General features: G+C 33.4%; 1 protein-coding gene across 10 annotated transcripts in view; it reads right to left on the reverse strand.

Annotated features, from left to right (window-relative positions):
* The window catches only part of Wdfy3 (WD repeat and FYVE domain containing 3), a 249,231-nt gene that overhangs the window by 79,194 nt on the left and 152,371 nt on the right, over positions 1 to 17,666 (reverse strand). For all 10 annotated transcript variants that reach the window (XM_078021529.1, XM_078021535.1, XM_078021532.1 and 7 more), the window contains 8 exons: positions 15,492 to 15,603; positions 13,566 to 13,756; positions 11,917 to 12,069; positions 8,692 to 8,765; positions 8,450 to 8,611; positions 7,422 to 7,516; positions 4,137 to 4,257; positions 3,699 to 3,916 (listed from right to left, as the gene is read on the reverse strand). In XM_078021529.1, the coding sequence (XP_077877655.1) occupies positions 3,699 to 3,916; positions 4,137 to 4,257; positions 7,422 to 7,516; positions 8,450 to 8,611; positions 8,692 to 8,765; positions 11,917 to 12,069; positions 13,566 to 13,756; positions 15,492 to 15,603 (1,126 nt within the window). The remainder of the gene's footprint in view (positions 1 to 3,698; positions 3,917 to 4,136; positions 4,258 to 7,421; positions 7,517 to 8,449; positions 8,612 to 8,691; positions 8,766 to 11,916; positions 12,070 to 13,565; positions 13,757 to 15,491; positions 15,604 to 17,666) is intronic.

Raw genomic sequence — 17,666 nt, forward strand, 5'->3', positions numbered from 1 at the left:
CGATCTACATACTGTGGGGTCGGGCTCCAAATTCCTTAATAGGACACCCATAGCACAAGAGTTAAATACAAGAATCAACAAATGGGACTTACTTAAACTAAAAAGTTTTTTCTCAGCAAGAGAAACAATAAGAGAGGTAAATAGGGAGCCTACATCCTGGGAACAAATCTTTACTCCTCACACTTCAGATAGAGCCCTAATATCCAGAGTATACAAAGAACTAAAAATATTAGACAATAAGATAACAAATAACTCAATCAACAAATGGGCCAAGGACCTGAACAGACACTTCTCAGAGGAGGATATACAATCAATCAACAAGTACATGAAAAAATGCTCACCATCTCTAGCAGTCTGAGAAATGCAAATCAAAACCACCCTAAGATACCATCTCACTCCAGTAAGATTGGCAGCCACTCTGAAGTCTAACAACAACAAGTGCTGGCGAGGATGTGGAGAAAAGGGTACTCTTGTACATTGCTGGTGGGACTGCAAATGGTGTGGCCAATTTGGAAAGCAGTTTGGAGATTCCTGGGAAAGCTGGGAATGGAACCACCATTTGACCCTGCTATTGCCCTTCTCAGAATATTCCCTGAAGACCTTAAAAGAGCATGCTACAGGGATGCTGCCATGTCGATGTTCACAGCAGCACAATTCACAATAGCTAGACTGTGGAACCAACCCAGATGCCCTTCAATAGATGAATGGATAAAAAAAAATGTGGCATCTATATACAATGGAGTACTATGCAGCAATAAAAAATGACAAAATCATAGAATTTGCAGGGAAATGGATGGCACTAGAGCAGATTATGCTTAGTGAAGCTAGTCAATCCCTAAAAAACAAATATCAAATGTCTTCTTTGATATAATGAGAGCAACTATGAACAGAGCAGGGAGGAAGAGCAGGAAGAAAAGACTAACATTAAACAGAGACATGAGATGGGAGGGAAAGGGAGAGAAAAGGGAAATTGCCTGGAAATGAAGGGAGACCCTCATTGCTATACAAAATTTCATATAAGAGGTTGTGAGGGGAATGGGAAAATAAACAAGGAGAGTAATGAATTACAGTAGATGGGGTAGAGAGAGAAGATGGGAGGGGAGGGGAGGGGGGATAGGAAAGGTAGCAGAATACAACAATTACTAATTGGGCATTATGTAAAATTGTGGATGTGTAACCGACGTGATTCTGCAATCTGCATTTGGGGCAAAATTGGGAGTTCATAACCCACTTGAATCTAATGTATGAAATATGATATGTCAAGAGCTTTGTAATGTTTTGAACAACCAATAAAAAAAAGAAAAAAAAACCAAAAAAAAATATTGCTCAAGGGCTGGGGGTGTGGTTCAGCGGTAGAGTGGAATGCACAAGGACCTGGGTTCAATCCTCGGCACCACATACAAATAATAAACAAATAAATAAATAAATAAATATTAAAGCTGAAAATTTTTGTTTAAAAAAAACTGCTGAAGTTGAAGATGCTACAAAAACGTAATTTAAAAACACACTTGGTACAATAGTTAATATATTTCATTTATCCTGAAAATCATGATAAACCAGTTAACTGTAAATTATCTACAGATTTAGAGACAAATCTAAATGAATAAAAAAAAATGTGACCTTCCTCACAACATAATCTGCATCCTTGGAAGGCTGCCAGACAGCAGAGTGGCAAGTATAAGCCTACTGTGGCTATGGTTCCCACTGGGGCTGAGCTGACCATGAAGATGCGGAGACTTCTACAAAAACCCAGCTTTTTAGGAGATGGTCCATTATTATTACATGGCTTATAGTATCCATGCTGCTTCTATCAATCCTGTTTTCCTTTGTTTTACAACAAATTTCAGGGTACAATCCAAACTTAGCATAGTACTCAGCACAAAGTGGATGTTGGCCAAATTTTTAATAGAAATCTTTTGTGAACAGCAACCAATAGATGAAGAACTGATTTCACTCTGAAGCAATTTATATTTCAAAAGGAGATTCACTTTTTTTTCAATTTCTTTTTTTTAAGGAAAAGAAACTGTCAAAAACTAATAACTGTGAATTGAGTAATCAAATCATTGGGTTGCTTATCAAGTGAAGGATAAACAGAATAAAATTTGAAGATACATACACATCACAGATACCCAAGCACATATGCACAGTATACATACACACACACACACACACACACACACACATATAAAGAGCATGAGTTTAGGTAAGAATTAAAAACAAAATACAACAGTTTATAGATTGTGTGTGTGTATGTGTGTGTGTGTGTGTGGGTGAGAGAGAGAGAGAGACAGAGAGAGAGAGAGAAATGGAGGGAGAGAGGGTGGGGAGAGATTCAGGAAAAATTAAATGGGATCAAATTTAAATTGAATAGATTCCTTTTTGTGGAATCAGAGCATCATATGCAATGTACAAGCAGTATCCATGCAAGACAGACACATTTCAAGGTACAAAGTCAAGTGGGTCAAATGCAGGAAAGGCACTTCTTTCTAATATTATTGAAGAGATGCAGGCAGAAAAAACTGCTCCTAACCACCACATTTGCAGGTTATATTCCTCTTCATAGCCAATTCAAAATAGTGATCTATTTTCATGAGGACAGAAGTATCTATAAGATCACTGAAAATATATTTAAAGCAAACAATTTTCTTGAGAAATCATTTCACAGTGAAATGAAAATGATACCACTTCTTCATCACATAAAGTATCCTCAGAATCTTCCACATGTGAAATAATAGTCCAGAGCTGAAAGCTCTGTTTTCCCATCATTTACACTGAAACATCTACATATTGATACCTTACATTTTTAATAAGCTACATAATAAATTCTGATCCTTAACTTTCCTATCTGACATATGTGAACAGAAATTCTTGATATAATCTCCTTATATCAGACAAGAGCATAGTTATATATGATTTTATGTAATGTTACATTGATAATTATTTTTAAAGTACTTTAATAATTAACTATCTATACTTTCAACATTATCTTCGAAAATATATTTCCCAAAGTAAGTCATTAATATGAACAGAAACAAGCCAGCAAATATAAGAAAACAGAAAACTCTAGTTTTCTAATATTAAAAAAAGGTTCAGTTGTTTGTTGAAAACAGCTACAAGAACTAGTGAGCAGAGGATAAGAAGCTTTGACTGAAATGCTGACTGAAATTAAATACTTGAGGGCAATATGATGACAGTTAAAAGCATATATTTCAGATATAAGTGCATGAATTCAAATTTTGACACCTCCTAGTTGTCTAACAAATAAATTCACCCCATACCTTGAGTTTCTAATTTATCAAATGGATATGATGGTGTTTACACATTATACAATTGTTATGCAAATGAAATGTTATTATATGGCAAGTGTTTAGTAACATACACAGAGTAAACACTCAAAATAAACAATGGTTATTTCTACTGATAATTTGCTAATTATATGCATATAGTTCATATAGGGACTATATTATAAAAAAGAAAGAAAGAAAGAAAGCCATAAATAATTCCCTGAGTTTTCAAAACTTTTAAACAATCTCTGACTTTACTTTGAATTTGAAACTATATAAGCTTTTCATCCTATCCTTAATTAAAATTCATGACTTAACAGTTATTGCACACACTAGAGAGTATGAGCTTAGGCAGGATTTAAAAACAAAATACAAGAGCTTATTTTAAAGCAGCTGACTATACAAGTTCCATACCTAATACAGTTCCGATCTTATTGGTTAAGACAGAATCTGTCTGTTCAAGCCATCCTCCACCACTGAGTCCTTCTTTAAACTTGATGAGAATAGACTGATTACTCAGCAGGACAACAAGAATCCTCATGGCTGCTGTCACTGTGGTGGAATGCAAATGTTCTTCCATAAACATCATAATCCAGTCAAAACCCAGTGTCTTGACCAGTTCTTCACAAGCTCTATCGAGTAATAGATGAATTCAAGGAAACAAAATTAATTTCAGAAATTAGTATTTCAAATTAAAACAAAAAAATATGATTGGCTTTCATTCTCTAGCTACTATAAATTTCAGGGTTAAAAAAAAATCTATATAAAGCCAATGGCAATTTCATCTTTTGCTTGATGTGAAATAACTACTGATAGCAAATGTACCATCAATTCTAAAAATGTTTTACTTACTGAAAGTTAATGCTTGTTTTTTCTTTAGATGTATAAACTAGTTTTAGCAAGATATCTAGAAGTCTGTTCCTCAAAAGTATGAGATTAGCAGATACAAGACCTCCAAACTCTTCCTCAGTTCCTAAAATGAAAATAAATTATGTTAAATATGCTTAGCAGATAAATGAGAATAAAATATCCAAAGTGTTCTTTGAAATCTCCATGAAAAATGAACATATTAGAGAACATACTAGGTAGAATTACTTTCTATTAAAGTGGACAAGAAAAGGGTCAGTTAATCATTTCTCTTTAGAACCCTCTGAAAATTGTTCATTTACATCTAACACTGAAACTAGTGATAATGCCTTGATTATCACATTAATACTTCCCTCCCCTACTCAGCAGTGGGAAAGGCACTGAGTAAGGACTACATATATATAAAAAAACCAGATCCTCAACCACCCAGGTCATTAATTTCTAGCTTCTTTCTGAAGGACAAGTTACATTATTAGATTCAAAAATTGAAAACAGGAAGCATAAACCTACTCAATAAATATCATACAGAAAGAGAGAATTACATAGCATAGAACAGGAACAAAGGCTCACAATGCACAAGAGACAGTAGAAAAGAAAAGAAGGAAAACAGGAGTTCAGGGGCCCTCAGTGGACAGATCTGAAAGCACATGGCTTGGGCAGCAGCATCCACTTCTTCCAGGCTAGCTACTTTGCTGGGGAAGTGCTGCAGGTGAGAGCCACAGTCTGCACACTTCCCTGTATATAGACAGAACTGATGTTCAGGCTGAATCTTACTGTGGTTATAAACTTTTATTTATTTAGGGACCCACTACTGAACTTCCTATAAAAATGCTAATTTAGTGCTTTATTCATAATGGATGCTTCATGCTTACCAAAAGGAACAATACCCTTCTCTTCCAAGGGGTCCAGACTGGTAATTTGCATACTGCCTTATCAAAAGCATATCCTAAGATGTCAATTGCTATAAGAATAACTCCCTTTAAAATTTTCTCCAGAAGGTGACATTCTACAGAGAAACTTGATACTCCCTTGTCTATTTTTCTGTCAATTATGTCTCCCCAACTTTTCAAATATAGTTTAAAAAATAAACTCTGGAAAGAACTTTCAGATTAATTTTATCCCACTCAAAACTCTTACTTTATTCTACACTGCATATCCCTTTTACGATGTTTAATTATTTTGTATTGATTGGCTTATCACTGTCCAGCATTATTCATATAATTTTCTTGGTAGGTATGTCTATTAGAGAAATACTTGTTTAAAATCTCCAAGAAAAAGTGTGGTTTTACTTTTTGGAACATGAATGTAGTTAAGAGTTACCAGTTAATATTAAAAAAAAAGAATATCATTCATCAACCAGAGTAGCAATGTACTTCTTTCTGTTATTTCAAATGGCAATAAAGTGATGAGAATACCAATCTAAACAACTTGGTGGATCAACAGAATATTTTACTAATTTATACATTTCTACTGCTGTACTCAATATCAAGGAGGATTTTACCACTCTGTCAGTACTGAATCCATTCATTGCTCAGCAAAAGATATAGAGAATAGACAAATGTGCTACATATTTTCAATAATCTTTAAAGTATTTTCATTTCCTAATTCATAACTTACTCGGTTTATATTAATTCAAAACTTAGAAATATCTTTGCATATGGTAGGGTAAGTTAATAATGCTTAAAATGCTGGTTTTTAAGTTAAAAAGCTTAAAGTGCTGGTTTTAATCACCTTGTTTCAGATATGGTTATTGCTATGACCTTGTAAGTTTCTTTTACTTCTTTCTATCTTTCTAGGAGACAATTTCCTCCCTTAAAAAATTGGGACAGTAGTACCTCTATCACAGTGTGGTTGTGATATTATATAGAACACTTAAGTGTTCAATGAGTGTAGTCTATTGCTTTGATATTTATTGTTCTCATTCACTGGTAATTTTTGTTTTCCCAAAGAAATATCAATATTGTTTCAAATGAACTAGCAGCAGGTAATTGATCAGGGGTCTTAGGTTCTAGTCCTGAATCTGTCACCTGCATACTCTCTGATCTGTAGCAATTCACTAGTTCTTACAAATCTCTTGGACTTTCCATTGACAGTTGTGACTACACCATTTTGTTTTATTTATGAAGCACAGGGGAGGCAGTGTTCAGGACAGGAGAGCCAACATAGAGGAGAATGTCTTTGCAAGGAGTGATATCACAATATTATGTCTCCCTCCACTATGTGGATAAGGTTTTGAGAATATTAAGATGATCACATATGTAATACGATTCTCAAATAATGTAACAGGGTAATGACACAGCAGAGTCATCCCTCAGGATCCACAGGGAACTGGTTCCAGTACTCCTCACATTTATCAAAATACACAGTATAAAATGAACTATTTGCATATAACCTATGAAAACCTTCCCAGATACCTCAAGCCTTTTTTAGATTACTTAAATATTGGCTATGTAAATGCCATGAAAATACTTGTTATATGTTATATAGTATTGTTTAAGGAATAATGACTAGAAAAAAATATGTATATGCTCAGTACAGGAGTAATATATTCCCCCTTAAATTCCAATATACAGTTGGTTGAATCACAGGTAAAGAACCCAGGGATATGTAGAGCCAATTATATAATATTGAGAGCTTAATTTCAGAGATGAATCTAAAAGATTCTTTGAATGCTTTCTAGTCATCTTTCCTGTGTTAGAATATACAACAGAAAAAATATGTGGAAACAGAGAGGGAAAAATGGGTATCCCATGAAAAACTTGCTTTCATGAACTCAGCAAAAAATTACATAATTTTTCACAACTTAAAAATTTTATATTATATTTATATAAAATTATTCTAGAGAAATGTTCATTTTCTCAGTGATTATTATTAAATAGGGAAATGAAAATAATAGTATCATGGGTATAATTCACTCTTAGTCAAGTACTACATTTCTGAAGATGTATGTAAAATTAAAAATCAAATAATGTTAAAATTACACTAGAAGCATTTGCTATTTAAAGAAACATTGCTATGAACACTCTAATAATACAAAGGATTTTAGTTTTAAAGTAAAATTCACACTATATTAAATTTTGTAGGCAATGTAATACTTCTGCACATTGTATGGGCTTGATATAAAAAATATATCTATGAAAGACCAAAAAAAATGTAAGGAGGAAAGTTATGTAACACTAACATATAATTCAAATGTTCTTTGTGTCAGAAGAGAAAGGGGCACAGCAATTAATTGATCATAATTTTCTCCAAATTCCAGGATCCACTCACCCAGGTCAAGTTTCTCTTCATTATTTATTTCCATAACTACAAATTTCTCACAAACTGCAAAGGTTGGCAAAGTAGAAGAAATAAACTGGCCAAATCTTCAAATAAAAAAAGAAATCAAGTTATGGATTTCATTTTTCTTTCCCCCAAAGAAAGAGTAAAATATAAAGAAATTAAAAATTAACACTTTTTATTTTAACTTTTATAGATTTTTAAGTGATTTTATTTGGCTTGCTTCCTCTTGCATCATCCCCAATAGCAATATAAACAATGTTTTAAAAATATAGTTCTTCAGAAGTATGAATTCTTTAATGCACTAACTTAAATGGTTTCAAAAGACAAACATGACTGATTCAAGTTAAAATGCTCTAACATTATCTGTATAGATCCACTGTAGACTTGGTAGTTAATTTGGGATATGGAAATAGTAGTACAGATCAAATCCTGACTCTAACACCTTTTAACCATGTGACAAGGGTCAAATGCTTTCATTTCTTTATTTATAAAGGGGAGAAAAACTTAAAACACTGATAGGTTTTGGTGATAATTTCAGCAAAGCAATCATTACAATGCTAAGAATAAATACTAAATAAACAGGGATTATGATAACTACAATATTCCAAATGAATTCAAGGTTGTGTATGTGATGGCAGTGGCATGTGCACAATGAGTGTATATGTGTGTGGGTGTGCATGAGTGCTTGTGCACATACACTTGAGAATTAGCGGAGTTAGGGGAAGAGGGCTGGGGACTGAACACTTTCATGTCTAGGCTAATCAATCTCATGGGGTTAATTCCCACATCTTTTCTCTCCAATATTCTATTATTCACTGGGGGCAACAACTAACTCTGCTTCATAAAAATAAAAGCAACATATTGAGGAATTACACATTTTTAATGCCTTACAAATATCATGGCATCAACATTACTGGTGTTATACTGGCACAATAACCAATTACATTCATCTCAATCATCTTAATCTCATTGGCACTTCTGGTTAATTAAAAGATAAATACAGAAGTTTTCACTACCTGAGCAGATCATTGCTGTTGGGAAAACCTTGTAGCAAGAAGCTCAGCACATTACTGATAGCAGCAATGGTAGGCTGGGATAAAGACATATCTCGAAGGGTCAGTAGCAGCTTTGGGATTAACTGGAATTCCCTCATTAACTTGGCATTCTTGGAAGCTTCACTGTAAGAGAAGAAAGATTTAATATACTGTACTATCTTTTCTGTAGCTGAACAACTAACTACATAGGTATTAACTAATACCTGGACTCAGTGAGCAGTTCAATAAAGTGTTCAAATAAGGAAAGATGGAGTTCATATGGTGCATGGAGCCAGACCTATAACAAAAAAAACAAAACAAACAAAAAAAAACAGTGGTAGATTTAAAGTTAAAAAAAATTCCCAAAATGTAATTCTGACAAAAACAAAGACAGCACATGGAATTTATTTCACTTATATATAATTAACTGAATATAACCACTTTATAAATTTTTATTTTTGTAAAGTCCTACAAAACACCTTGTACATAGAAATAATATCAATCACTACAAATAGGCCAAAAAAAGGACAGTTGATGGAATTATCATACTTAAAAAATCTGTTATAAATATGCTCTGCATGTTTAAAAATGTAACAAAAAGATACAAATGAGGAGGAGAGAAATGGAAGATATCATAGCTACAAAACAAACTTCTAGACATAACAAAATAATTAAAATGGAAAATATATGCGTAACATTAATAGGAGATTAGATATTGTGGAAAGACAATTCAGGAAATTATTCAAAATGAAGTATAAGAAAAAAATACCAAAAATAAGTGACTAGATAGCACATTAGTGATTTGTGAAACAATATTAAGCAATCTCAAGATATATGGGATGTCCATAAAAGAAGGGCAGGAAAAATTTCAGATTTTATAAAAATGACAAATTTGCAAATCAACAAACCATGTCAAAGAAAGATAAAGAAGACAATAGAGTGACTTTTAAGTGTGAAAAGAATAAAAATAGTCAATTAGACTTATATTGCATGCAAAAATATCATTAACAAATAAGGAATAAAGAAGACTTTTTCCAGATAGGAGAATTCATTAATAGCAGACTGGCACTGTAAGAAATGCTGAAGGAAGAATTATGCAAGATAGAGATTTGGATTCACAAAAATGAATGAGTGTCATAAACACCATATATATAGGCAAATAAAAAAGAATTTTTAACATGACTTTTGAAAGTAATTGAATTATTTAAAGCAAAAACACTATAAACTATTGTGGAGATTATCAACATATAGAAGCTAAAGTAGAAAACAATGGAACAAAGGGTGAGAGGGAAGAAATGGAAAATATGCTACCAAAAGGTATTTACAAGGTATATTGAAAGACAACAAAATTTTCTGGATGCATATAAAAAATTTAGGAAAACCAGTACAAAGAAAAATTTTTGTATGCTGTTTTAATTATTTATATTTGTGAAGTGGCTTTTTAAAGAATAGGATAAATTAGGTATTTATAGATTATTTACGGTTTGGGGTAATAACGGATTATATAAAGTCATAAAGTACTCAAGATACTATGAAATGAAGCCAAAGTTTGTTAAGCAATTGCATTTCTGATGTTTTCTTATTAGATTTTAATCAGATAGCTATAAATAAAGCTAATTCACGATTTGAATGTGTCAGTTACCAAATGAAAACAAGGTTAGGCTGGATTAGATAAATCTCTTAACTCCTACATAATCCTTTCTGCACACCCTCCCTATCTCTATATTTCCACAAGTATTTAATCAGCTATTTTTCTCTTCTAATGAACTGAACATTGTGAGGCATGGACTATATATCTTATTTTTACATCTTTAGCAACTAACATGGGGCTTGGTTCAAAAATATTCAGTAAATGCTTTCTTAAAGGAGAAGGTTAGGTATTAGTAGTCTGAATACCAAGCTAAGAAATATATATACTTCATTGTGTAAGAAAGGGAATTCACTGGGATTTAAGTAAGTAATATGCCTTTAAAAAAAAAAAAACTAGATGACAAAGGTAGACAGGATAGCCTGAGGAAATGCAGAAAAAAAGTGAACTATTCTAGGAGAAAGAGGAGACCTGACTAGGGCCAAGATTAGGATGTAGCAGCAGAAGCAAAAGAGGAAGACCATGAAAATGTGAAAGAAGAGTCTACATGATTTTTGTGTCAGACTGTTTATAGACAGGGAGGAAGAAGGAAGCTGATTTTATAATTTCAAGCCTAGGGAATGGTGGTATTATTAATAGAAACAGAAAAGTTAGAAGAAAGAACTAATTTGGGGAGGGATGTTAAGTTCAGTTAAGGTATTGCTGCTGGGACACTAAAATGGAAATGTTGAGAAAGAAGTAAGAAATAAGTCTGAAATTCAGGTGTCAAAGTTAGAGATTTAGATTAGAAAGTTAACTCCATAGAGATGAGACTGTGGGATTAGGTGAGAGTCTAAAGATAAAAAACAAACAACATAAAACCTCAACAAAATAGTAAGAAATAAAAATGAACATCTTTCCATAAAATCATGAAAATTTTATGGTCAGAAAATTTTACTAAAATTAATGAGAGGGAAAAAAGAACTAGGACAGTGTTGCCTGAAAACTGGCAAGAGATGTAGGAGATACAAGAAGAGGATAAGGAACCACATCAAATGCTATTGAGAGCTATGAAGGCTGATAAGTGAGTACGGGCCATAGATTATTATCCTCATAGGTAAGACAATCTAGTTTCAGTAAAACAGGTAGGGCATGCAGCCCGTTTTCTGGGATTCCATAATCGAGGGAACAGCATATAATAATTATAAGGAAGAGTTAGGGCCTAGTACCACATCTGTGAACACTAGATGCTATCACCATTCTGGTAGCAGAGAAACAAGTCAAGGAAGACAGACATAATCTCTGCTCTCATAAAGCCTAGAGATCCTTCAGTTTTCCAGGGATGTAATGTATACATTTCTTGCATATTGATTAATATGAAGAGTGGGATGAAAAAAGAAGTGAGCTAAAAGGATAAACGTGATTAAGGATAAAAATGATTAAGTGGGACCTTCAGAGGACAGAGGGCAAGCTTCATGGGTGATAAGACAGCAAAAGTGGAAATCTTGTTATTTTGGCAAAACGAATGATATTTTACCATATAGTTTGTATTAACCCAAATTATAAGTCTAGATGCCTATTTACTGTAGAAAAGTTTCTATCATAATTATTTGAAGAAAACATTTGCCTCCAAATCACCAGTGCAGCCGTGTATTAACTAGCTTAGGTAAATGTACTGCACCATTTTATTTCTATGTTTGTAGAGTGGAATATATCTGAAGAGAAAGAAATTCTGCTCTTTATATTTTACTAAACAATGTTAGTACAATAATCATAAAATTATAAAACTTTAAACACATCTTAGGGATAAAAGTGTTTATTATACAAAATTTAAAAATGGATTCATTGACTACATGCTACCATCCAATGTTTATATACATACTTCAAAATCACAAAGCAGGTCCTGGAAAGCAGTTGAATTGGGAATAATGGAGGTCTCATGTCCACTATCAACAGTTCCCACCAAGGAGAAAGTTAGATGGAGGATATGGCTATTAAGAAGGGAACGTTTCTTTTTAAGCAGCATTGCCAGCAACTGTAAGAAAGTAACAACAAATGCCTTTTGATAAATCACCATGTATGTATATATCACTCACACTCACACACATACATGACACATATGAAAATACATGTAGAGTAATGAGGCCTCTGAGCTGATTTCTAAATTTTTATTGTGTCAAATACAACAATACAATTAGAGAAAATCTAAAAACCAAAATAATCCTAACACTCTACTAAAATATATTCCTATATAAATATTTGAATAGTTGTTCCTATCACAGGCATTTGTACTCTTTTTCTGTATACAAAAAGACTTTTTCTTTTGCAACATAGTCTTCATAATTACAATGTAAAAGACTAAATGCTATTCTATGGGACAATAATAATACACTCAGTCATTTTCATACATTTGGTACATTTATATTATTCTTATTTTTTCATGGTGAAAAATGCTACAATAAATGTTCTGAAAGTGTTATAAAACAAAAACATTTACAAAAATAAAGTATAATTAAATTAAATTTATACAACATAGTAAATAGCATACTCACTACTAATGAACTAATTGCTAAAGCTGTAGGACACATATGTGTTTCATTTATAATAGAGGAATTTAATCTTGCTCCAAATACTTGTTTCAAATTACTTCTCACAAGTAATTTTATTTTGCTGAATTATGTTACTAGATATGTATGGATGAATGCTGTGTATTTAAATTTCATGTGGGTTTTCAGGAATAGCATGGCACACTTAACTCTGCACTGGCTCCTGAACAAGTAAGAGAATTAGAGGAGGACAGGGTATGAGGTGGAAGGAACCACAAGAAAAAAGGGAATAGTGTGGATTGATCATTGATCTGATCTGGCAATCTCTCTCTCATAGGGAGATTTAATTTCATTTCCATTTCCACAAAGAAAAACAATATCCAAATAAGCAAACTATTGATCTAAAAATACAGTTGGGTCTCTATATTCATGGATTCTACAACTATACATTTAACCAAAACTTGGATCAAAAATATAGAAAAAAAAAAACGGATATTTTTATTGTCAAAATTCCCTAAACAAAACAGTGTAACAACTATTTATGTAGAATTTAATCTACATAGTTTTAGGTATTATAAGTAATCTGGAAATGATTTAGTGCTTACAGGAGGATACGCACAGATTATGCACAAAAACTGTGGCATTTTATGAGACCTGAGCATTTACAGATTTTGACATCTGTTGGGGGGTCCTGAAACTAACCCCCATGAACAGTAATGAAAACTATATTCAAATGTATCAAAGCTATGTGGAAACAATGTAGCTTACTTCAAAGGTGTAGTGTGTAAGACTAGATAAGAATGGATAAAAGGATAAACTGAAACAAAGAAAACTTGTTCTCATTTGGCATGTACTACTTTTAATAAAAACGACAGACTTTTTAAGTACACTTGGACAAGCATATTCCTCTAGATCTTGAAAAAAACAAACAAACCATAAACAATAGAATATCCTTTGATGTGAAGTGAAGGCAAAGGTTACAAACCTGGTAGCCCTTGATTCTTTCCATTTCTTTGCTGGCCAGTGGGTTACTCTTGACCACACAAACCAGGGCCTTGACCGCTGCATATAACCCTTCCACATCAGAGGCCATGGCCACTAGGCCCAGGATGGCTGCAGCTCCACCAATGTACTGCAAAGTAGTGGCAACAGGCTTAGGAACAAATGTTCTTACTCCTGATTAAAAGATAGTGAAAAATAATTAAAATAAATTTACTACACAAACAAGAACTGAATAAATCATCTTAAGTAGTTTGCTTGTAACTGTAACTTTTATTTTAAAAAAGTTTTTCTGTCCTAATATTCTAACAAAATGAAACAATTAAAGGTAGAGTTTGGGAGAAGACAATAATGTTAATATACATACTATCAGAGAAGGGTCAGGTGTAAAGGAGAAAGTAGAGAAGAACTGGGTTTCAGAGCAAGCACCAGTATAGCCACTGTGTGGCATTGGGCAGTATACAGACTGAGGTGAGAGTGCCTTATTAGATTCTTTGGGTAATATACTTAGGGGAATTCTGTGAACTAGGGAAGGAGTCACAGAAGCCACTCTAGCAGGGATGAAGTACTTCCTACAGATAAACCAAGCCAAGTAAAGCACATTACTCACCGTTATTAAAGGCTTCTCCTTGATCAGTAATCTGAGTCACAATATCAGTGAGTCCAGGAGAGAACCTGACTTTGAAAACTACCTTCTATGGTAATCAGGGCCAGTATTATTATTTCATAGGTGAGAAGACTAATGGTATAGAGCTTAAAACCTCTGGGCTAATGTCACATAGTTACAACCTAAGTCCTTATTCACTGCATTCTACTATATCACACCACTGCTACATTTCTGAAATGGATAAAGAGCAGTGCTCAAGGAAAACTACCATATGCTATAGTGCAAAGGAAACTGTTTTAACAGTGCAACATTATGAAAAAAGAACAACAAAGTTAAAGTTTGTGTATATCACTGGGAGTTAAAAATTGTCAAGGACTGACTGGTGGTAAGCACCTCTACTCCCAGTAACTTGGGCAGCTGAGGTAGGATGATCACAAGTTCAAGGCCAGCCTCAGCAACTTAAGAATACTGTGTCTAAAATAAAAAAATTAAAAAGGGCTGGGGATATAGTTCAGTAAAAGAGTACCCTGGATTCAATTCCCAGTACCACAAAAAATAAAAATAAAATATTGCCAAGAACTGATAAACGTCCTTGCTGGTAGGATTTGGATCAGCATTATAGCAACTTTTTGTTAATCTATAAAGGAACCAGTATTACTTACTGAAGTATATATTAAAAGGAATAATAACTGGTTCTGAATTTTGGATGGACTGGTGGGATAATATCTTAAGATCCTATCCAGCCAAAACAATTTTTTTAAGTAAATTGCATACATAAGGCTCTATAGAATGACATATCAGCTCTAAGTTTTATTACAGTTAGATTTCACAAAAGTTCTTATTTTAAACTCAGTACTAAATTAACAAAAGAATTCATGAACAAAATCACTGCTAAACCAAACCATGAAAGAATAAATAATAGTTCTAAATACTTTGTTGTTGTTGCAGGGCCGGGGATAGAACCCAGGGCCACATCATGCTCTGCAAGCACTCTACTGCTGAGCTATACCTATGCCCCTAATAGTTTAGAACAGTTTGAAATTTACTGAGAAACATCATAGTAGCATATAGTCAGTGTTCATCAGTGCTGACAAGAGGGAAAAGTTAATGAGATTTTATAAAAGGTGGACCTGTTTTTAAAGTTGACTGGAATGTGAGGTTGTTACATTAATCTCTAAATACTTCAAGACTGCTACAGGTCAAGAATTAAAAATGATGCATTTAAATATTACCTCTCAAGTGAGGAAAGTTAATTTAAACTCAAGGCAAATAAAAGTCTTAACAAACTTAGGCAGTTTAACTCACCCAAATATCCAATCAGAGTAGCCCCAATTGTCCGTGCAGGTCCATTAAGGTGTCCTGCTGAATTGTGTATCAACTTCACAGGGGTGGCATTCTCGTGGGAGGAAATGCCTAACTGAAGAATAAGAAAAGAAAATAATGTAATTATAGGAGAACGGCCTGACTCTTTTGATTGGAAAAGAAACAAACTATAAGATCGTTAATATATATTTTCTCTCTTTCTATAAGAATATTTAAAAAAAAAATTTTTTTTTAATGGGCAAACACTTCCAAAGTAGAAACTCTCAAAAAGTAAGTTAAATACAATTTACTAATGACCAGGAATCCTGGGACCCAATTTCAGGGGTCCTTCTGAATGAAGCCTATAGCATGGTTTATACATCACTCAGTGCCTCACAGCACCCCAGTCAATGAACATATTAACATCCAGAACAAGTATACTTAATTCATGACAATTATCAGAGTTTGAAGATAAAATATTTACACAAGAAAAGGACATGTTAAATTTCTGTAGGTAGGCATACATGTACACACACATACAATATAATGTAAGAAATATAAAAGCAAGAAATTTACTTTTTATTCACTGCTGTTTCTTGAATAAAAGTGCCTGGCACACAGTAGGTGATTGATAAAAAAGATGTTGAGTGATAATTTTAAGAATATCAATTGCTGGGCTTCTTCATTGCCAATATAAATACAAGAATACAAATCATGTTTAATTTCATATAAAGAAATTCTCACATTATCAAATTAAGCTAAATATCTACATGTGTTTCGCTTAAATCAGGAGCCAGATAAACCAGCACACAGTGAGTCAACGTGAAAAGGACTGAAATATGCTAATTAGAGCCCACAAATAAAGACACGACGAAGCAGAAAGAGTTATTTGCAAGAATAATTGGGTATCAATTCAACATGTTCACTGAATTCCAATCAAGTTTCTCAAAAGACTTGGGATATCATACTTAAACTGCTTAAGACCAAAGATAAAAAGAAAAAATTGAAAGCAGCCAGAGAAAAATAAGTTGACATAGTTATAGTATATAGTCAGAAACTCGAAGACAAGAGGGCAATGGCACAGTAGAACAACATTTAAAATGCAGACAGAAGAAACTTGTTATCAAAGAATACTGTATCTAACCATCTTGTACATCCATCCATTCTGTACAACCATGAGAATGGAGTCCTAACTAGAATAAGATATAGCCCATGACTGTATAATTAATACAAAGTGAATTCTACTGCTGTGCATAACTAAAATATCCAGTAAAAAAAACAAAAACATAAATATGGTATAAAGGAAAGACTATTATATCTAAGGATGAAGACCATCCTGCCATTGTATTGTTGTTGTATCAAATGATCAGCAACTTAGTAACTTAAACAAATTTATTATCGTATATTTCTGAAGGTCAAAAGTAGAAAATGAATTTTTTGAGGTGAGGCGTTAATTGGGATTGAACTCAGGGACACTTGGCCACTGAGTCACATCCCCAGCCCTATTTTGTATTTTAGAGACAGGATCTCATTGAGTTGCTTATTGCCTTGCTTTTGCTGAGGCTGGCTTTGAACTTGAGATCCTCCTGCCTCAGCATCCTGAGCCACTGGGATCACAAGCATGCAGCCACCACGCCCAGCTAAAAAATGAATTTCAGTTGGCGACAACCAAGGTATTGGTTCCTTTTAGTGGCTTTGTAAGAGAATTTATTTCCTATTTTTTTCAGCTTTTATAGGCTACTGTAGCATTCTTTGGCTAACTGCCCATCTTCATCTTTAAAGGAATGGAAGCTTGAATCCTCTCATCATATAGTACCACTCTGGCTTATTTTTCTTAGTTTTATCTTTGGGGACCCTTGTGAGTCAATTGGGACCATGTGAATGTTTAAAATAATTTTCTTACCCTAAGATCACTCAATTACCTATTTCAATCTTCTATCTGCAACCTAAATCCCTCTTTTCCATGTAAAGCAACATAATATATTCACAGGATTAGGATATGGATGTATCTGAGGGCCTAAATATAATGAATATATTAAGATGCTAAATAAATAAATTTTCAATTAAAAGTAAATGAAATAAAATAAAAACAGTGCTGTGTCAAGCTCTCTTTTTAGAAATCACTCCAAATGAGGCTCTGGCATAGCTTTCCAGTGAGAATCAGCCATAGTTACTGGG

The sequence above is a fragment of the Ictidomys tridecemlineatus genome, chromosome 9 (genome assembly GCF_052094955.1).
Source record: "Ictidomys tridecemlineatus isolate mIctTri1 chromosome 9, mIctTri1.hap1, whole genome shotgun sequence".
Taxonomy (NCBI): domain Eukaryota; kingdom Metazoa; phylum Chordata; class Mammalia; order Rodentia; family Sciuridae; genus Ictidomys; species Ictidomys tridecemlineatus.